Source organism: Toxotes jaculatrix, chromosome 8 (genome assembly GCF_017976425.1).
Source record: "Toxotes jaculatrix isolate fToxJac2 chromosome 8, fToxJac2.pri, whole genome shotgun sequence".
NCBI lineage: Eukaryota > Metazoa > Chordata > Actinopteri > Toxotidae > Toxotes > Toxotes jaculatrix.
Window position 1 is genome coordinate 16,897,264 of NC_054401.1, and position 23,126 is coordinate 16,920,389.

Here is a 23,126-nt window from a genome sequence, read left to right on the forward strand (position 1 = left end):
ATTAGAGGAGACCAAAGAGCAAGCGATTGAGCAGAGAGTGCTTCCCTGGAGAGCTGGTAGAGTCTGTTCTTTCACTGAGAATCTCTCTTAACACCCCTCTTTATCCTTCTTTCTTGCTTGCTTGCTTGCTTGCTTGCTTCTGTCAAATATGTGATGTCTTTACAGATTTAACAAATACATTTCAGCTACATTAATGCACACTGTAAGACTACTTTTTTGAAAATTGAGGCTCTTTTGCTGGACAGAAAATTATTTTTTCTGCATGTCTGTAACACTGGAAGTTCTGTTAAGAAAACTTGCTGAATAAACATACTGCACTCATACAATGGCTTATATTATCTTTTAAAAATACATTTTCAAGGGAGGCACAATGAACAAAAAAAGAAAAGCTGTTCAGTCACTCACAGAAATGTCAGTTGCACTGCTCTGAACAGGACACTGGTCTGGTTTGTGGTGCTGACCAACAGCACTTTACTTTTTTTTTTTTTTACCATTGTGTAGATCATTCATAAGGACACTTAAAATGACCTTGACTGCCAAGTCTTTGATACAAAACAATTCTTTAATCTTCTAGTTACAAATAATAAAATCTGACGGGCTGAATAAATTAAAAAATCCAAATAATTCCTGAGGGTCCTGCAACAGAGCGACTGCATGTTGCATGCAGCTTCTCCCATTTACCATTAATGTGCATTAAGTTTGAATTCCTCAGAACTTGTTAACTTGGCAAGTAGATACACTAGTTTCTTCACCAAAGCCACATTTATGCAATGCATAAAATCAGGGATTAACCTGCCCAAAGGACAGTTTCATCACCCACAGATCTTTACATTTCAACCAAGTGTAAAGCCTGGAGAAATGCTAACACTACAGCAAAACCCTTTTTTTTTTGCCTTTGCCTGCTTGGCTTTAAAGGAACCTGCTTACCCAGCCTTGTATCAACAAATGGTACATAAATAACTTTGCATGTTATCACTATGCAGTTTTTGTGTGTTATTATTCCTCAACTTACTACGCCCTGATCCTCCTCCTCCACCCAACCCTAAGCAACAGCCTTAAATGACACACTGGACTAAAAGACTTTAAATGCGAAAAAGCTTAAAATGCGTAGAAATCACACAAAATATCCTGAAAGTGGCATGCCATTTAAGTGCAATCCCACGAGATCAAATTAGCTTACCACAACATTCGTTCCACTTGCTGAAGAACAACAGTGTGCTGTGCACAAGTTCTAACTTAGTGGCCACAGTCGGAATTGCTCAGAATGACTTTTTTCCTTTACACAACTATTACCAAAGTAACAGATATCAAACAAAAGAAGAAAAAAAGTCAGTCACACATATTCAGAAATTTTGAGTCATTATGTTTGCTAAAAATTTTACATTCATATCAGTGTATTGGGGTCGCTAATTTTTGCATTCATTTTGGCCTTGAGTCGTGCTTGAATTCTATCTTATCTTATACTTATAGATCTTCTTTTTGCAAAGCAATCTGAAATTTCATCACCATATTAACTGCACCATTACAATATAAATCATGTTAATAACACAGTTAAGATTAAAGATCTTCTGTAGCCCTATGAGGCTTTTTCTATTAGCCATGTTTTTTTCCTAATTTGCCAGTCACATCAAACAAAATCAATACATTCTACATTTACATCATCCTTAACTGAAGTTCAAAATACAAATACAAATAGAAACACAATCAGAGTCAATTTCCAGTGCTGTATGATAATTCCTGTGTAGCAATGTTTCCAAATGACAGCTGAGCTTTTGACCAGGGACCAGATGGTGTGTACATTAACCATATCACACACTATTTTATTACTGATTACTGTCCCTTCCTCTAACAAGAGGTTAACTACTTAGAGAGAGCAGCGCTCTGGAGTGTGTCCCTTATGGCAGACTGTGGCCAGAAATATGTCTGGCTGATCTGATTGCTCCCGAACAAGGTAGTATGACAGTGTGTCACTAGGATATCAGGGTTATTATTATTATAAAGTAGGCAAACACAATTAGAAACTGAACAAACAAAAAAAGACAAATTTGCAATAACTGATGCAAGCATGAACACATACACATCAGACAGCCAGGCAAGTCAGGTCAGCAGACCGTGGCACTATTAGAAATGCAGGCCTGACCTAGTTTGAATTCCCTTTACAGTGAGGATGTGGCCTGTCACATGCAAACACACCCACAGACAGATAAGATAATGTAATGCAAGGAAGAGGGGTATGATGAAGAGGAATGGCAAAGTGGGTATAGTAAAGATAGAGAAGGGGAAAGACAAAACAAAAAAGAGTATTTAGAGAATTTAAAAGAGATAAAAAGCAAAAAGAGTATATGGGAGAAGAGAGGGAGCGAGAGGTGAAAAAGAGGAGAATGGAGAGACACAGATGGGACCAAGGACAGGGTCACACAGGACGTTGATGTGACAGGATAGGAAGCAGTTGGCAAGAGAGGGGAGTTGGAATGGGAAGAGGGGAATGCAAGGGGGAAAATGACTGAAAAGTGGACAGACACAAGCGAAAGAATGGAGAGGAACTTGGAAAAAGTGAACCTGGACAAAGTAAAGAGTGAAAGCAAGGAAGGTAGAGCAGATACGTATCTGTAGATAGATAAAGTGATACAAGGGAAAAGGTTCAAAACGGAAGGATAGAGAGATAGGGTGGCAGATTGTTAGCAGAGTGAGAAAGGGTAAGGAGAAGAGACAGAGAGGGTGTGGAATAGGGCCAAAAAAGACTAGAGCCTTTGATAGGCTCATGCAGTTGCTATGGCAATTTTGGGAATGTTTTTTAACCCCTTTTCAGTTTTGCATAACAAATATGAAAACACACAGCTATTTGCACCAGACTTAGGGCTCAATGTTCCTGAAACAGGCTGCAGGCACAAACCCGAGCAAAATGTCCAGCCACAAAACATGAATCTGTGTGACCCGCAATTTTTTTGCAATTTTGGTGACCACAAGGGGCTGTCGCAAACCAGGCACAATCAGCTGCAGCTGGGTGCAATATTGAAGAGAGGCTGAATACATTATTAGTAGGAGGAATACAGAATCAGCAGGTGGAGTCGGGGAAAGCTTCAGTAATGACAAATCACATGAGCTCCTTTCATCCGCTTTAAAACCAGCAATGGAGGGAGAAAGAATGAGGTCTCTGAGAGTGAGAGAAAAAGTTCATCTTCATCAATGACCTTTTTTATCTTTAAACTGCATTTGCAAAATATCGGTCCTTATTTATCCAACTGAAAAAAATAAATAAATAAAATGGTCCTTATGTCTTTTAAAACAGGGAATATAAAAACAGAGTTTGGATATTATCTAGTTAGTATTCAGAAAAAGCACTACATAAAGTAAGCAAGATTTGAAAAGGTGTGAATGTGTACCTTTATCACTGAGCTGGTTCTGAGCCAAAGCAAAAACAAGTGAACATGAAACACACTGAAATAACAGAGGATGTGTCTACCTCTGCACGCACCATCAATGTGTTTCATATGTTTTTATTACTTATTACTTGTTGGAATTATGCGCCCTAACAGTATCCTCTGCCCGAGCTTTTGCATTCACTACCCAGCAGCAGCTCCGGACCTTTATTTGATAATGGTCTTAAATTAATAGGTCAAGTTGGGCCACGGATAATTGCAGGTAACGGATCAGTTCGTGTTGAGTTTGCCTGTCCAGGGCAGGTACAACTTCGAAAACTGGACCTGTGCAGGATTCTGCTATGGAAATAAAATGAAAATGAAAATGAAATGAAATCTGTGAACCTGTTTCCTAAATATTTTCACAAACATGTTTTATTTATTTGCGGGATCATTTTGTGATGTTACAAACAGATTTAAGCACAGATATTTATGGCAACAAGATCTGTGATCTATCAAGATCTATGTGCGGAGATTTTACCTGACACAACTGATGACACATGGTTGACAATTATTGTATTACATTTAATTTCATAACAGCTATATCTTGTCTCACACAGGTTACAACAAAACTCGTGCTTTAACTGTATTAGTTATTTCAGCAGACTCAGGGCATGCCCTAGTTCTTACAGGAAACACCAAGACTGCATGTGGTCAGACAAGCACATCTGAAGAGGGTGTGTACAAAACAAATATAAGTGTACAAAAGCAACACTTGTTTGCCCAGGAAGTTCCTTAATCAAACAACTGTCAGTCATGTTCTGCACAAAAGTATAAAAGAACTTGTCAACACATACAGATCAAAATTTCCTCCAGGGTACCTGAGAGTTTTAAGGTAGGTCTTTGGTAGAATAGAATGGTCAACTTTCTTTTTATCTTATTTTCTGTTATATGCATTTTCTACTATATGCAATTTTTTTGGTCACTTAAATCAGATCAGGTACCACTTTCAAAGTATAGTATCACATTTCACATACACGTATATTGATTATAACGATTAGAATGTCTTTGGTTAGATTTTTGTAATTGTTTTTATATGACAATAATAAAGCAGTTTGAATAAGAATAGAATAGTGGGTGCTACTCATACATCAACGATTGGAAAAAAAAAATCAAATACAATTTCAACACTGATTTAATTACATTAATGCATGTGATATTCAATGCATGGCCACTGCACCCTTAGTGCAGACATTACTCAAGCACTTGATGTCAGATTTTATTTTTTTTTTACAAAGGGTGAGGATGTATAGGCCAAGAAATGTATACAGACAGCAGGTAGGCTTGGGCATGTGTATATCAAGTAAATGTAGGTGGATTTCAGATGTGGCTTCCTTCATGTTCTTCAAAAGGTTAAATTGGTCGAGAAAATGTATGTGCAAATTAGGTATATGTGTGTGTATAAATATTTGCATTGGTTATAAAATCAAAGTTTCTTAACATTATAACAGGACACCACAGAAAGGAACATTCTCCACAGGATGATGACTCCAACTGTGGTCTTGTTGGTTATTCTAGGACAGACAAGCAGCTCTTTTGGTGAGATTATTTTTTTATTTGCCTCTATGAATGTATTGATATTTCCAAAATGAATTTCAATTTAATATTTAATAAAGCAAAAAAATAAAAAAAGATGAATATTTGAACCAGTTAAATTCAGTCACATAAAAACATAAAAATAAACACAACTGCACATGTTCTCTCATTTTTTTTCTTTCCTGACTGGCTGCCTTTCTGTGGCTTTGGCAAAATTATCATGTACACTGATTCTGTGATTTCCTCAAAGAATCTTTAATATAATGATAATATTATTCAGGTACTAATATTGCTAGAGGTGGACAAGTGGCTCAGTCTTCACTGCATAGCAATGCCATCCCTCAAAGGGCCATTGACGGAAATCGGGCGAGCAACTGGGCACAGGGATCCTGTACCCACACAAAAAATGATCAGAATCCATGGTGGAGACTGGACCTCCTGAAGACATATAAAATCAACACTGTCACCATCACCAACAGAAGAGACTGTTGCCACACAAGGCTCAATGGAGCTGAGATCCGCATTGGAAACTCCCTCAATGATAATGGCAACACTAATCCCAGGTAACAGCACTGTTCGTCTTATACTAGGGTTAAAAATTTGCAATCTTTGTTCAGGAGCAATCACTCAGAGGAAAGGTACATCATTTCTAACACAAACTTATACCCATACTACAGCATACACAAGGCAAACAGATAAAGGGCTTAAACAGGCAGACACTACGCAGAATCTAAACAACGTAAAGAAATCATGAATACGTTAATAAGTGTATTGCGCCATCTAGTGGTATTTAGAAACTTTTGAGCAGGCTTTAGCTGCTTTCTCTTTCAAGCAGTTCTTTACAGCAGTTCTACAACAGTTTTCATCTACGTCCTCAATTTCGCACACTGACCATACGTAATCCAACCATATACTAGATTTGACCTGGTCTCATTCCACTATAGCAGCATCATCAGTATCTATTTACAGCAGTTGGTGAGATCAGTGTATTCTGAGGCAACACACTGTTTAACCCCTAATTCTTGATTCTTCTCGTTTTCTGCAGATGCACTGTGATCTCATCTATTGCACCTGGGAGCTCCCAAACCTTTGTCTGTAATGGGATGGAAGGCCGTTATGTGAACATCGTCATTCCTGGAAGAAGAGAATACCTGACACTATGTGAGGTGGAAGTTACTGGTCAGCCTTCAGGTAACACAGGTACAGCGGCTGATTTGTGTCAAATAAAGGGTCCAGCAGAAGACTTTGCTCAGATCGATACACTGCTTTTGCGCCTTCCTTAAACTATATTTAATAACAAATTTTATCATATTGTCCAGATACCAACATTGCTAGACTTGGACAAGTGGCTCAGTCTTCACTGCATAGCAATGCCATCCCTCAAAGGGCCATTGACGGAAATCGGGCCAGCAACTGGGCACAGGGATCCTGTACCCACACAAAGAATGATCAGAATCCATGGTGGAGACTGGACCTCCTGAAGACATATAAAATCAACACTGTCACCATCACCAACAGAAGAGACTGTTGCCACACAAGGCTCAATGGAGCTGAGATCCGCATTGGAAACTCCCTCAATGATAATGGCAATGCTAATCCCAGGTAACAGCACTGTTCGTCTTATACTAGGGTTAAAAATTTGCAATCTTTGTTCAGGAGCAATCACTCAGAGGAAAGGTACATCATTTCTAACACAAACTTATACCCATACTACAGCATACACAAGGCAAACAGATAAAGGGCTTAAACAGGCAGACACTACGCAGAATCTAAACAACGTAAAGAAATCATGAATACGTTAATAAGTGTATTGCGCCATCTAGTGGTATTTAGAAACTTTTGAGCAGGCTTTAGCTGCTTTCTCTTTCAAGCAGTTCTTTACAGCAGTTCTACAACAGTTTTCATCTACGTCCTCAATTTCGCACACTGACCATACGTAATCCAACCATATACTAGATTTGACCTGGTCTCATTCCACTATAGCAGCATCATCAGTATCTATTTACAGCTATTGGTGAGATCAGTGTATTCTGAGGCAACACACTGTTTAACCCCTAATTCTTGATTCTTCTCGTTTTCTGCAGATGCACTGTGATCTCATCTATTGCACCTGGGAGCTCCCAAACCTTTGTCTGTAATGGGATGGAAGGCCGTTATGTGAACATCGTCATTCCTGGAAGAAGAGAATACCTGACACTATGTGAGGTGGAAGTTACTGGTCAGCCTTCAGGTAACACAGGTACAGCGGCTGATTTGTGTCAAATAAAGGGTCCAGCAGAAGACTTTGCTCAGATCGATACACTGCTTTTGCGCCTTCCTTAAACTATATTTAATAACAAATTTTATCATATTGTCCAGATACCAACATTGCTAGACTTGGACAAGTGGCTCAGTCTTCACTGCATAGCAATGCCATCCCTCAAAGGGCCATTGACGGAAATCGGGCCAGCAACTGGGCACAGGGATCCTGTACCCACACAAAGAATGATCAGAATCCATGGTGGAGACTGGACCTCCTGAAGACATATAAAATCAACACTGTCACCATCACCAACAGAAGAGACTGTTGCCACACAAGGCTCAATGGAGCTGAGATCCGCATTGGAAACTCCCTCAATGACAATGGCAACGCTAATCCCAGGTAACAGCACTGTTCGTCTTATACTAGGGTTGAACAATTTGCAATCTTTGTTCAGGAGCAATCACTCAGACGAAAGGTACATCATTTCTAACACAAACCTATACCCATACTACAGCATACACAAGGCAAAATGATAAAGGGCTGAAACAGGCAGACACTACGCAGAATATAAACAACGTAAAGAAATCATGAATATGCTATTAAGTGTATTGTGTCATCTAGTGGTATTTAGCAACTTTTTGAGCAGGCTTTAGTTACTTTCCATTTCAAGTAGTTCTACAACAGCTTGCAACTTCATCCTAAATTTCACACACTGACCATATGCAATCCAACCATATGCTACGTTTTGACGTGATTTCGTTTCATCGTAGTGGTATCATCAATATCGAATTACAGCAACCAGTGAAATCAATGCATACTGGTTTTTGGGGCAACATTGTTTTACACCTATCTCCTTTTCTTCAGATGCACTGTGATCTCATCTATTGCACCTGGGAGCTCCCAAACCTTTGTCTGTAATGGGATGGAAGGCCGTTATGTAAATATTGTGATTCCTGGAAGAAAAGAATACCTGACCCTGTGTGAGGTGGAAGTGTCTGGGATAGAATCAGATGATTTGACTGAATATGCTTGCAACTGAGTCTGCAACAGAGCCTTTAGCTCATATTCCTGTCCAGTTAATTTTTTAGCTAAATCACCCTTTCTTAAATTTTCCTTCTTCAGTTCCTGACTACATAGTTTTACTTACTGTTAATGATATTTGATATCAAAGTTTACTTGTTGTCATGTTTACATGTTTTTAGGCCACTCAATTTTTTTAGTATAACAAAATGAGCATTTGGAAGACTAACTGGAAGACATTCATGAGGGGGGACTGATAAGTTTGTGGCCTAAGGGAAAAGGCAATGAGTTTTACAGATCTTGTTACGTGCATGTGCAGTTCAACTCTTTGAGTGTTTATGCCAAAAGTTTTAAGTCAATAACTTTCATTGTATTTCTGTTCTGGATAACTTAAAATTGCACATCAGCACTTCTGAGATGATCAACATTAGCTTTTTGTGTACTGATCCGCCTTAGTCTCAAGGTGACTATGTTGAAAAATATATGTGCTAGGTTTTCTAAAACTGACTCCCTTTACCTTAAGCCACAAAGCTATCAATCACCCCTTGTATGATGATGAAGTCATATACATTTCAATGACTTTTAGATTTATATAACTTCTGATTTCTAGTGAATGCCAGTACTTTTAAAATTCCTATACTAATTGTTGAAAATGGCAAGATTTTATTGGACCCTCCCACCAAGAATTACATGTTATTATTTCTGGAAGATTAATAAGTAGGATAAAATATTGTTTGTACCTAGTGTACACATGGTATCACATGGTAGATTAGGCAAACTACTTTTTCTTAAGTCTGTCATCTGTTATCTCGAAAGGTTTGCATTGAAAATAAATGCAATTTCTGCTTCTAGCAATATTTTTTAAATTGTTTGTGTACTTTAAAGGAACAGTTTGACATTTTGGGAAATGCGTATTGGTTTTCTTGCTGAGAGTTACTTGGGAAGATAGATACCCTCTCAAATCTGTATGATGAGTATGAAACTAACTTAACTTAGACAGTAAGAAGGCAGAAGCAGCTAGCCTGGCCCTGTCCAAATGTAACCTTCCTCTCGCTAGAGTTCAGTATCGTGAGCTTCATATGACGTGTCTTGACAAAGGGTCATGTTGGGCCTTTTTTTCTTTTTCGAAAAGCTTGGTTTGGGTTGTATTGTATTTTCAGTGAATTAATAAGACAGTCCCCCCCACCCCCCAAGAGAGTGTGAAGGGAGTGTGTGAGAATGTGTTGGAATTGCCTGGCGAGCTCTCTGTCAGTAATGGATGAAATAAAGCTAAAACTTGCAAAACTAGAGTTTCTAAAAATCCACAGTGATTTGGGGAAGGCCACAGCATGATGGAAACATCATGGCCTTGTTGTAACACCCCTAGAGAGAGATAAACACCCCTAACCCTTCTCCACAACTCCTACTCTTAAAGTACATCACAATTATTAGGCAAGTGGTGGGTGGAGGGGGGGCAGTGGGGAGAATAAGCTAATCTGTTCTAGTTGTAAGACTATTTAAGGTCCAGGCAGGCAGTCTCCCTCTCTCCCCTGTATTTAGTTTGTGTCTATATTAATATGTCTTTTGTATGTAGAATTAACTACTTATATTGAGTTACAGCTCAGCAAATCATGTGTGGTCTCTCCTCCTTTGTCCAGCCAGGTTGTGACACCATGTATTAAACCAAGATGCTAGCATGGTTAAAGGTGTATGAGACAGTTGTTATCCCCCCCAACTTCAGGCTATGCTTGTGTGGACAAATGAATTACTCAACATAAAAGCCAAAATATAAACCTTAAAAGGTCTCTACTCCTCATCTAAGTGTAATAGTATGCTCTGTCCCCATTTTTGTTCACATAATGTCAATCAACGACCAGTGCTCAATTTTTCCTGTAGATTTTTATCTGTCTTTCTTCACCCATAACTTCCCATCTCTTTTGTCTGTCACTGCTGCTCAGAGCCTAATTTAACCACTGTATTACTGTAGCATGTCCATATTTCAGACCTATTCTCTGGGTATTTCTACCATCAGACATGACACATCATCCATCAGTCGCACAGGCAGCAATACTTTCAAGATGGACGCTCTATTAGCAGGCCACTAGCAGAGGGGGTCGGTAGTAGCCCACCCCCGTTTCACACACATGCACACACTCTATTTGCCTGCAGAGGTGTCTTTCAGGGCTATAACAACTTGCTGTGGAAACACTTCCTCAGCACAGATCAAGGCTTCATTGAGGCCAAATAAATCATCCAGTCAGTGCAGGCTACGGAAGACGTGCTGACAACCCTTCATCCATGGAGCCTCTGCTTCTTAAAAAGTTAGAGGACAAAGATGGTCTACAATAACGCAAGGAATTGTAAGAGTGTGTCATACAGTGTCTTTAGAAGACAGTGAATTTCAAATCTGCCAAGAATTGTTCCAAGATATCCCTTCTCAGTATGCCATTATCCACCTGTCTTTAAAATATCAATCTGTTATCAATGTGTAAATAGGCCAACACTGTAATATATACTGTATATGGCATCCGCTTTTCTTGTCCTCTTTCTTGCATTTTCTGTTTTCCTGAGAACTTTGATCTTTTCATAACTACTTCAATATTACTGTTCAATACAGTCAAATCCTCATCAAGAAATATATTAGAAATATATAAGCACAACTTTCAGAACATCTTTCATTTCCACACTGAAGCTCTGTCAGGCCAGCTGTTGTCATTCTCCTACTGTCAGCATGTCAGTGGGCCACTACTGTTCAAGACAGTCCGCCTTAAACTTAAAGTGTACAGAGTAATGATAGATTTTTTTTTAATTAATTGTGCCACCCGGCTCACGGTGCACTGGTCAACCTCTAACACGCCAGAGTCTATAAGCAGGTTCTGCTGTGTTTAAGCAACTCACCATATGTCCACAGAGTAAATCCTGCACCACATAACTGCAGCATGCATGGTCCTGTTTAGGAAGACTGTAGGTTTACTATGTCAAAAAATAAATCATATAAAATATCATTTTATCAAATAAGATTTATATCTCAATCATTTATTATTTATTAACTTAACAAACATAATGTATACAGCAAGTCCTGGCATGACCATTAGCATTGACATCCATCCACTGGCTGAGAAAAAAACAACCATTCACACTCACATGTCTTTGGACAGTGGAATGAAGCTGGAGCACCCGAAGGAAACCCACACAGGGAGAGGGAGAACATGCAAACTCTACATAGAAAGGTCCTGGTTGTTGATTGATTTTGAACCAGGTTCAAATCAAGAGCCATCTTGCTGTGAGGCAACAGTGCTAACCACTGCACCACCATGCTACTCTTAACATTTACAACCTCAGACAAATCACCACCCTTGCAGCTTGCATGCACAATGTCCACCAAGGACATTAAGTCATTACAAGTCCATTAAGTAATTACAGCCATCTTTAGTTACCAGTTAGACCAGCTCTTGTGCCCTCTGCTGCCAATGCTTGTTTTCTTGATGCTGCTTCTCCTTTCCAGAGTCAGCCCCGTCCTACGTTGCCTTTGTAGTTGACCAAAAGGGAGCAGAGATGATTACCTTAACCCTCACTCAACACAACAGATCATAATAGAGTATTTGACTATTTAAATTTAGAGTTGTATTTTGTTTCTAACTTTCTATAAAGATATTTAGGTCATTAGGAGACAGGGACAGGTGCAGAAGGATTTCAGTTTGTTAGACTCCTGCTCAAATATAGTTTGTAGCATAGATTCTCTCATGTTTGAGAACTTTAAGCAAACAATAATTTAAGGTATAACTGTCATTTAATCTAAGTCCCTTTAAAACTGACTGAGTGTTTCATGTGCTTTGTTATAAAACAGGTACACATACTCGCTATGTCTCCTCACAGCCCTCCTATGTAAAAGGTGGTGTGTAGGCGGTTGGCTGACCTGTGTTGTATTCAGTACATGTTACATAGCATTTGGTTGATGTAACCTTCCATCACCTGTCTCCTTTTTGATCCATTGAGTGAGGGGATGAGGTACCTGGGGAAATCTCCCATCTAACCATTTGTGCTTCGTGCTCCACCTAGCATTTAATCACTCTTTGGAAGAATGGACACCAACAAAGTACATGTTCAGTCTGTGCATGTCTCTGTGGCTGTGCATGTTGGTGCATGGTTTTTTTGGATGTTTGAATTTGAACAATTTAATTTATTTTTGATGTGGATGACAAGTATATTTGTTTGTGTTTCTATATATTGTTGCATATTCGACAATACATACTCCCTGTTGATTCTTGTTCATATTTGTGGATGCCAGTTGATTTGTGCTTGCCTGTACAATATATCTGTGTGGTCTAATTAATGCAGTGATCACTGATCACTAAATGGTCGATTCTCATCTTACTGTCCTGTGTGAAATACACTAGGTATTTCACACAGGACAGTAAGATGAGAATCGACCATGTTTTACAGCGCCTTTGTGGTCCGTTAAGTAATAATGCAAGTATCTGAAAAGGCAAAAGCATGTTGGGTTAAAAAAAAAAAAAGAAAGTAAGACAAAGAGGGATGCGAGCAAGAGAGAGAGCAAGATGCCATCTAAAGCTCACTACTTAATAACTCAGATACCACACATATTGGTCCCAAATACACAGGCTTATAAACATTCACGCTACCTTTGCTCACATAAATTTGTAAACATACAAAGAGTCTTGCATTCAGGTTGACACATACAAGGACACAAACACGTTTTCACTACACACAAAATGCACTGAGGAAACATGCACACACACACTCTCTCTCTCTCACACACACACACACACACCCACAAAGCCATCAGAGCAAGGTCAAGCCTGACAGCAGGCAGATGAAGAGCCACTTAGGAGACCTGCCTCTTGTCTTTATCCTGTGTCTCCCCTTTGAGAGCTCTATGCTCAAAGAGCCTATTGATAGGGAATAAACGATGAAGTCATAGTTACTCGCAATGTCAGATGGAAGAGAAATGAAGAGAATAAATGTTAAGGTAGCATAGAAAAGTAGAACATAATTGTGTAAAATTACAATTAATCAAAGAATTAGTGGAGAATTAATCAGGTTGGGTGTCTTTGGGGGATACTGTCTATAATCAAAGTGCCATATAAACCAGCCTGAAGAGTAATGTAAATATGAAGACATGTAATGACATCTAATGTCATACAGAAAGAATAGAAAATGGAGAGTGGAAGAGGAAATAACTTAAGATAACACATTAAATGGTATGGTAAAGCATACAATGCGGAAAATACAGCAGATATGCATATTAAGTTTGATTTAGGCAATCAAAATGAGAGGGCAAAACAGAATAGATAATGTTTGACTGCACCATAAAACCCTAAAACCAACCATCCACCACACCCAAGGTATACAATGCCAGAATAAACTAGATTTGGAAATGAATGCTTTATATCATCAGAGCTTAGAGGACGGATTGGAGATTCTGTAAGTGTTCGATATTGTTGATTCTGCTCCACAGAGTAGGTCTATCACCTCTGAAAACACTGGAGACCCACTAGTTCAGCGCAGATTATAAATATGCATGGAAATCAATACATATTTGGCAGTGGGGGAGAGAAAAATTGAGAAAAATACAAGAAGAGAGCAGAGGCCCTGGAATGTTCATCTTCATTTATTACAGTCATTTATTCTCTTTCTCTCTCTTCCCTCTGCTGCACATGTGCACATACTTCGCACGCATGCACACACACACACACACACACACACACACACACACACACACACACACACACACACACACACACACACACACACACACACACACACACACACACACACAGACTCAGACTCAGACTCAGACTCACATATGCATGCACAGCAAGTGAGAGGGAGAGAAAGAATATGTCCAGATCAGCAAATTATCCATTCTTTTCTCTCCGACTGTCCCTGTGGGGCTGTGCAGTGTGTAATAGCAAGTGCACTCCTCTGACGATTAGCCAGACTGTATATTTGTCATTTCAGGTCCATAAGGGAGGCCAGCGAGTAGTCTGAGACACAGGTTCATTCATCCATTGACTACCATTATTGTGGTCATAGGCAAAATCCACAATTCAACAAAATTCAGATTATTTACCAAGTTAAATTATAAAATTATAAAAATAATCTTAAACATGAATGTTTTGCTTGCAATGTGTCACTTTAGCCAAGTCTGCAAACTGCTTCCATTTTCAGGATATATAATGGATGCTATAATGAATATTATAGCATCCATATTTTATGTAGGTATTTTTATTTTTCCCCACAAGTACGAGCACAACTTGAGATGTGCATGTCTGCAAATGTACACTGCTGTAAGTATAAAGTACTTTAAGTCTGCAGAGTGTACATGGCTACTGTGAGCCTAAGAGTAACGTGAAATATAGCAGTAGTAGTCCTGACCCAAAAGGATACATCTTAGCTTCTTACTCTTGTTTTATGACTAATAATAATGGCCCTACTTGTCTTGCTTCAGCACCTCTCCACCATTCATTCAGTGTGCAATTTGCTGTATTTCCGTCCATCAAATACCACAATACAGACTCAAAGTGTGCCCAAATGACCTCTATGCAACATTAACATTTGACAACAGACAGTATAAATGCACGTTTGTGATATTACAACTTATCTTTGTTTAGTAATTGGTGACACTGGGTGGTTGTAATATAGCCCAGGGGGTCATTTGATACTGTAATGATAGCAGGTTGTCATAGAGGCTGGATCATTGTCACTCCTCCCTATCAGTCACTTCTTAATAGTGTGGAACAAAGTCTGTTCTTTCATGCTGGGGTGAACTGAACTTCCATCCATCTGTACTTGATATTTAATGTATGTTTTTCAAATCAGAATAAATTATAATCTGGTTAATAATGGAATGTGGCAAAAAGAAGTGGGAAAAAACTAGTGATATGAATGGTAATATTTTGTTATTTATTATCTAAATTAGTTTCCACTATACTCTTATACATTTTGAACAGTTGTATTTCAAAGTTGTACTAATTAAATACAGGGAGGTAAAAATGTATGATTTACGTGGTGCATATCCCTTTGATGACCAGCTCTTTATTTCAAAGACTGTAAAGAAGAGCACTCACTTTGTGTCCTGTTACATTTATATAAATAGTACAACTAGTTAACAGGGAAATTTTTACTTTATTACTCTCTATTGCTGTAATGTCTTCATGCCATTATGGGAGATAAATGTGTCCCCTGGTTATGCTTCTTTATTGTCTATATTGTGATCCCTGCTCTGTAATGGACTTTAATTTATAGTAAACCCAACACAATGGTCTCTGTGATAATAATATATGCATTGTGGTGTCTATGTACATGTATCTGATTAATTTAGTGTGCTTTCTGGGAGCACTTGGGTGTATTCCGCTGTAGTTTTAGCTTTTTATGTCTTTCATCTATATCTTCCTCCTGCTGCCTTTCACCCTTGTTTTGTTCTTTCCTTTCACACTGATGTTTTTTTTTCCTTAACTCCTTTTTTCTCCTATCTCCTCTTTTCTCCTCTCTTTTAATTTCTATCTCCCACTAACCACTTCTCCTTCTCTCCATCTCTGGCCTCTTAATAAGCTCTAATACATGCAAGCCATTGGCTTTTAACGTGTACTCCATATAGACCAAACAGGTGCATCATTAATCTAAGCCCTTTGCAGTGCTGGCTGTGTGTAATGGTAACTGGATAACACATTGTTTCCTGTGTGAGGCAGGGCATCCATATTATCTACCATCACTTCCTAATAAATTACACCTGGAGATGTGGCATTTTGTCTCTATGTGCCTAAGCATTGTGTTGCTGGACTTCCCCAGTGGATGAATGAATATAATACAAGCAGGTTCCTAATTACCCCCTCATCTCTCTTGATAACACCCACGCATACTCTCAGTCTCTCTCTCTTAGGTTTCCATCTGCTTACACATGTAACAGACTAACAGACTTAATACAATTTAAAAAATATCATAGAAAATGTTGTTTTTCTAGCACTATTCTAAGACAATTACAATCTAGTGCAAACATCGAGTACATCGAGTATTGCTGAGCAAACTGGTGGACTTAAACATGACCACCAGTCTAGACACACTTCTTTGAGTGTAAAGAGGACAGAACGCTTACTCTACAGAAGGGACACGCCAAAATTTTGGCAAATGTATCACCAATCATCATAATCTCTAGACAAACAATCAACTAGTATTTCAGGTCAATTTCAGGAGCGTCTCATTAAACTGTTACCCACATCATGGAAATATTTTAAGATTGTCAACTTAATAGTTAATAAACTTATCAAACTCCAGTACTGGAGAAAGTAACTAAAATCATAGTGTAAAAAATACACTATGATGCCTAATCTTGTTGTCTGTCTCATTTTCTGCTTGTAGCTTAGTATAGCCTTATCTGCCAAAAAAAAGCTCCTTACAAATCTTTAAGTTTGAGCTATAGCACGTATTTAACTTACTTGAAAACTTAAGTTGCTTGCAAATGTTGAAAGTTGAACCTCACAAGATTCAAGAGGGGATTAAAAAAGATTTGGACTCAGTGGATCTGATGCTAGATTTATGTTCAATAAAATGGTATCAAACCCTAGCCCCAGAGTTTGGTCCAAAATATGTTTAAAACACACACAGACTCACATCTTTCAATAACTCCAACATTTGACTCATTTATAAGTTGTCTCTAGGAAGGTAACAAGGTAAACAAGGTTTTGGACAGGTAGGTATGCATCCACTAGCTCCAGTCCTTGCTGGTCAGTGAATGATGTACCTCCAATGCATAATTAATTGCACCAAAAAGTAAAATGTCTGATTTTCTGTTTTCATGTTAGAAAGCACAGCAGCTTTCAAAGGCACCTTTGATGGAGGATGGAACTGTTTGACCCTGTTTACAGTCTTTGCACTAAGCTTGGCTAAACATGTCTTGGATCTGTGTCTCAACTGAACACAGTGATGAAATTGATGTTGATCTCATCTAACTCCCAGTAAGAGAGTAAATCTTTTTTTTTTCCCCAAAATGAGAATTCCTTTAGAAGACATTGAGAAGGACATTATGTTAAACTCTGCATTATTAACTTTGATCTAAGCAGATTGTGTAATAGACTCTTTAACCTTGCACTCTTTACTGCATTTCATTTGTCCCAGGGCGCATCACAGAAATATTCTCATCAGCCATGTCATCTAACCACATCACTCCCCAGAAGTAAATTAAAATTTATAAAACACCATCTGGAAGAATTTGGTTCTCAAAGTGACCCCAGTGAAATGGGAGGAACAACTTTTTACTCTTGTCTGCCTATTTCTTTCTTTCTTTCTTTCTTTCATTCTTTCCATCTTTCCTTATTTCACAAAATATTAGATTTATTTTTTCTCTGTTGCTGTCACCAAATGGCACCCTGTGGCTTTATTTATGTGGGGTTTAGTAAAATATAGGGTCTACATCCCCCTGGTAGTCCCAAGATGAGGTTACTGCCTATTAATCTCTGTCAAATGCACAGTTTGACATCTGAGGTACACACACACACACACACACACACACACACACATTCATTCTCACACTCATTTCCACATTTGAACTTTCACACTTTCATAAATGCAGACACACACACTCACACATGAATAGCGCAAATCAGTGTAAATAAATACATCTATGTCTGGCACATACCTGACAAGCTACCAGAGCATCCTCTGACAAAATGTAAACATCTCGTGATGAGCATTTGAGCTGAAGAAAAAAATAGTTTTCATTAAATATATATATATATCTTGGTGTATTGCTCTTGTACCTAATACAACACAAGAGAACACTTGTAGCATTATTTTAGGCTGCAGCCAACAGTCATGAATAAAATGCTAAGAATGTATGAAAAATCACTTTCCGAACTTCTCCGAGCTGTAGATAATGTCTTTAAAATTGCATGTTTTGTACAACCAATAGTGCAAATCCCATATTTACAAAGGTATGGAAAAGAGATAACAAGTAAACATTCACATTTGAGAACGTGGAACCAGGAAATATCTGTTTTTGTTAGTTTGTGGGCTTACTTGCTTTTCGCTTGATAATTTTCTGAACAATTAGCATTTACCGAACTATTCACCAAAATTGTTATGTGTTGACTTTCTGCTGATTGATTAATCAGTAAATTAGGTTGCACAGTTAGTGCGACCTGACATTGATCCATGGCCTACACATATGAAGCGGATCCATGTCCTTTTTCTATACCCACATGCACAACCTCAAGTTCACTGCACTATTCAGTACTGACTGTTCTATACAGTTATTTTATCTCACAAAACCACAGCTGTCTGCCTGTCTCTGCACCCCATCTACAATGTACACACACAGAGAAGCGCAGACACACTCGTGCACACACAGCACAATGATACAATTTGTTGTACTCTGGCCAAGTCCAGGGATAGCCTGAGGATGGGGAACAGTTGGCTGCCACATTTGGCTGGTTCCACACTGTTAGTCAGATATGGGCTCAAGTGTACAGGGGGAATAGTCTTTTAAATGATACCTACCCCACTGCCTGTGTCTGAGTGCAGCACATGTGTGTGCAATGTATGCAAATGTGAAAAAGACACACACTGTATACTCATTTGTTTACATATATGCATGTGCATAAACATGTAGTATGTGTGTGTGCATGTACGTGCTTCTACATTGCTTGTGTCATTATTTGACAAGTTTTTCCTGAACATAAGCAAGCTGTCCTGTCCAACTGGTCCATTACGCCTGCTAGTGAAAATGTGTGTGTGTGTACTCATGCAGACTTAATTTCCTGATTCTCACATCCTCTTTCACGACATTTTTTTTGTAATAGATCTGTTAGGCATTTCAAAGAAAATGAAAATGTGTGTTAATGTTCACTGCTTTGCAACTACCACTATCATTAGTGAAATCTCTAATGTGTTGTTAAAACATTCTTAGGCCCACAGCATGCTCACATCGCCACATTACCTTGCTTCATTTGAATATTTTCTTGCCATGCACAGCCATCCTTTGTGTTGGTGCCGACCACAGTGTTTTTCTTTGCTTTTTATTATCTGTTCTTTGAACTTCTCACCCCTATCCATCTATGGTCAGTGTCACATCACTGTCACTGCAATATCTGCTCCTTCAAAATATGACAAAAATGGATTTACTGTTATAACATGACTAAACCTTTTATGTCTTTGATGTCACATCACATGGTACTACTTAGACAAGGCTTTTAAATTTCTTTTTTATTTTAAAAAAATAACCTCAAAAACATGATAAGGTCTAACTTTAGCTTGATTACAAACTTTGTTGTTCCTTTCAAATTGGAGAACAATGCAAGGGCAGCAACCTGCCCGTATGCATATATAAATTCTTCACGATAATATCACGTGTAGCATTTTGCTCAGTAAGTGAATTCTTTTAAAACATTTCCCTGTTTTTGCTGTGAAGCGCAGACATCTATCCAGTCTCTTTGTTAGGCTTTGTTGGGCTCTTTATTGTGCAATACTGTAGGAGAAAGGAACTTAATTGTCCCATTTAGAAAGCTTGACCTTGCTGGAATCTAATTAATTAGTGTGGTATGAAGGTTAATTAGTAACGAAGGATGTCCATGCATCATAAAGCCCCTTGTCTTAACCCAGTGTGGCAGTCGGGCAGAAAAACAGTCATCAGTCATCCCCTTGGTGAGTAAAATCTGAAGTGATACTCACACATTCACATCAGAGTTAGTTTCCATCCGGCTCTTGTTCATTGACCCCTTTCTGCCATGAAAGGCAAAGGATCTACCAGGTGGGATTCTGTATTTGAATAATCAATGAGTTAATGGAATGCCCCATTGTATTTGATGGATGAGGTTTGTGATGCACAAGGTGAAAGTTGCAACCATCTTCACTGCATAAAGCAACACATAGGATTCACAATGTAGCAGTTGAAGGTTTTGACATTTCAGGATCATTAGAAAAAAAACTGATCTAAAACCAGATTTAGTGAAACTATCGATGAGCCGGTAAGATACTGAACACAAGTCTTACCCAAAAGGAACATCTTACCTAATCCTAGACACTACTTTTAAAGGAGCAGTTCCTGAGAAATATGCTTATTTGCTTAAAAACAACATTTTTTTATAAGCAGATTGGACTGTTTGGACAGGAAAGTAATTAAGTGTATATCCAAAATGACAAACTGTTCTTTTAACTATCACACCTCAGAAAAAAAAAGTTTTAACATATAATAAGTGGGACATTACTTTTGTTGAGTTCTGTAACTGTCTTTCCTTGTCACATATGTTCAAACTGGCTACAGCCTGTGGCAGAATCATATAAAATTGAAAACTGATTGCTTTACTAGGTGGAGTTAAGCTAGTAGGGTAATGGAAACCAGTTGGGGTTCCTTTAATATTTACAACCCCAACCAACCAGAGTGGTACATCACAAACATTTCTTGTTATTTCTATCTGTCGTGATGTGTAAATAAGCCTCTAAACTGAAAAAGGTTATTATGACAAAAGGGGTGATTTCATGGCTAGCTACCCATGGACTTTAAATCAAAAGTGAACTTCATGGGTGGTGCTAGTGGTGGTGGTCATGGAGGGCTGTGCTGATAGATGCTAACCACATAGGTCTATTCATAAAGCTGTAATTGATTGTCAAGTAGTGAGGAAACGACTGTGTTATGGGCAGGGCTTCAACCTCTTTCTGTGAAATCAATGTCAATTAGGTTTAAATACACAGACCCACTACTAAAATGTAAATAAGGATAAACGCAACAATAGCAAAGTAATTGACATGGTAATGAATCCTCAGTTTAAGTTAGCCTTTTGGACAGTCACCGAGACAATGCTGGAACAGAAATAAATTTTATGTGGGCAATAAAGTCATGGTTATTTACAATGCCGTACAGAAATGCACTAGGAACATTGTTTATGGCAGTGGGAAATGCTCATACATACAGCATTGTTGTGCAGTACACATGGCAGGAGGGATATTTGATGTTCCTGGTGCTCAACTTAATTAATTAATGAGCTTAATTACTACTACACTGAAATTATCTTGAAGGATAACTGAGTCAAATTCATTTTTTTCTAATATTGAAAATAACAGGACATTACAGTCACAGACCTCCTGTTTGCCAAAGTAAAGTTAGCCAAGTAAATATATTTACAACAAGATTTATACATTATTTCTTGTACTGTATTTTTAACTGTAGTTGATTCATTCTGTGAGTCTGGGAAGAGAGAAGAACAGAGCCATGCAATAAAACTAAGCCTTTAAAATCATCCTATTTCCTCTTCCCATTAAAGCTTCTTCACTAAGGCAAACACTCATTTGAATAAGATGGTCTTTTTTAAGCGACATCAGTTCTTTTGCAGCGGTCACACACTGTTTTTGTGAAATAAATAGTTATTTCATTTGAAAAATATTATGCTGGTGAGATTCCATTTTTAGTCTTAGTTTTTTTCAAATATAAACGCTTTTCCTTCATTTCCTCATCTGCAGACAAGCTCTCCCAAGGCTTTTCTAACTCCAGGGCCTTGTTATGTTCAGTTAGGACTTAAAGGCAGCCATTTGTATGCCCTTACATCCCACAGGGAACCACCCTCAAAAGCCACTACCTCAAGCTTTTCACATGATTTTGCAATCAAAACCTTGGGACACACTTGAGTCGAGGTGGCTCTGAAACTGCTGAGATGTGCAGTTTTCCATCTATCTGTGGCGCAGTAATTGACAGGGAAGGTAGGTGAGAGGAAAGTGTAAGGGAGAGATCCTTTTATTATTGTCACAGGTGTAGGACTGTACGCCTGTCGCTGAGTCTGCATAGTGGGTCTGTGATTGGGGCAGTTCAGATCAGGGAATTGGAGATTCCAAGGCATGTGGATGGATTGCCTGTCTGTCATAGCATGTGGACTGGATCTCTGATTGGGGCTTTCAAATAACACAAAGGATTTAGAGCAGTGTGACAAGGACAATATATCAAGTCGCACAACTGGCTTTACATTTGGTGCTTTTTGTGTTGACTGCAAATTTTTCCCTCATCTTTTTGTGGTATGGACAGAGGCTAAAATACCCAATACTATCTTTATACTGTAGATATACAGCCTTTCAATTGATTAAAGAGGCTTCTAGGGGTGGTTTCAAAAACAAAAACTTTAGTTTAACCATGTCTTTATACCTGACCTGTCCTTCACTTTTTATACCACTAAGAATTAATGCATCTCTGTTGTCTTAACAACATTACAAACCTCTAAGCTGTTGCTATGTCACTGAGCACGCACGGAGCAAGAAAATACTTGTTGATTTCCATGCATAGGTAGAGCAACTGCAGTGTTCTTATTGAATTATTCAGCCTGATGAAGCTGTGGACAAATTAGAAGATATTTTGTTTTCTAACGATACCATGTCCCTATACTATCATGCTTCTCATTTTCCCCTTGATTATATTAAAACTATACTTATTGACACTGCATACTAAGTTTCCAAAAATAAACTCCTCCTCCAAAAACATTATCCTTCACGCCTTTCTGTGAAATAGCAGCCAGGGGAAAATGACTGTAATAAAAAGCTTTAAAGCTACCAAATTAACTACTCATAAAAGAATGATAACAAGAAAAAATTTAGCTTTTTACACAAGACGGATCCCAATGCATACTGTCACACCTTCCTTTCTTTAACAGTTAAAGTCAGACAAAGGGAAATAAGAGTTAACTTTGCTAACAAGAGGACCAGATTGTCCATTCATTAGGAATTCCAATGACACAAAATAAATATTTTGCATTTATAAGAGGGTTTGTGCTGTTTTCTCTATTCTCTTTCAATGCTAATGCAGTAAAGTAAATTAACATTAAAATATGAAAAATGAAATAAATAGGGCTATCGTGGCAGCTTTCAAAACCCACATTACACACACAAAAGACAGAAAGTTCACCACTGTAGCAAAGCAGAGTGTCACCCAGGAATCA

The 23,126-nt window shown here is 38.3% G+C and overlaps 1 protein-coding gene across 3 annotated transcripts; it reads left to right on the plus strand.

The window, feature by feature from the left end:
• The first annotated feature begins 4,247 nt into the window (after positions 1-4,247).
• On the plus strand, positions 4,248-9,035 carry LOC121186009. 3 transcript variants are annotated; one of them, XM_041044584.1, is made up of 8 exons: positions 4,248-4,254; positions 4,871-4,958; positions 5,236-5,518; positions 6,001-6,155; positions 6,275-6,557; positions 7,040-7,194; positions 7,314-7,596; positions 8,062-9,035. In XM_041044584.1, exons 2-8 carry the CDS (start codon positions 4,901-4,903, stop codon positions 8,234-8,236), a joined length of 1,392 nt encoding a protein of 463 aa, XP_040900518.1. In that variant the 5' UTR covers positions 4,248-4,254; positions 4,871-4,900; the 3' UTR covers positions 8,237-9,035. The 3 variants fall into 3 exon arrangements, with proteins under 3 accessions (XP_040900518.1, XP_040900519.1, XP_040900521.1); XM_041044585.1 differs by having other exon boundaries at positions 7,040-7,185; XM_041044587.1 differs by having other exon boundaries at positions 6,001-6,146.
• Positions 9,036-23,126: the final 14,091 nt, after the last annotated feature.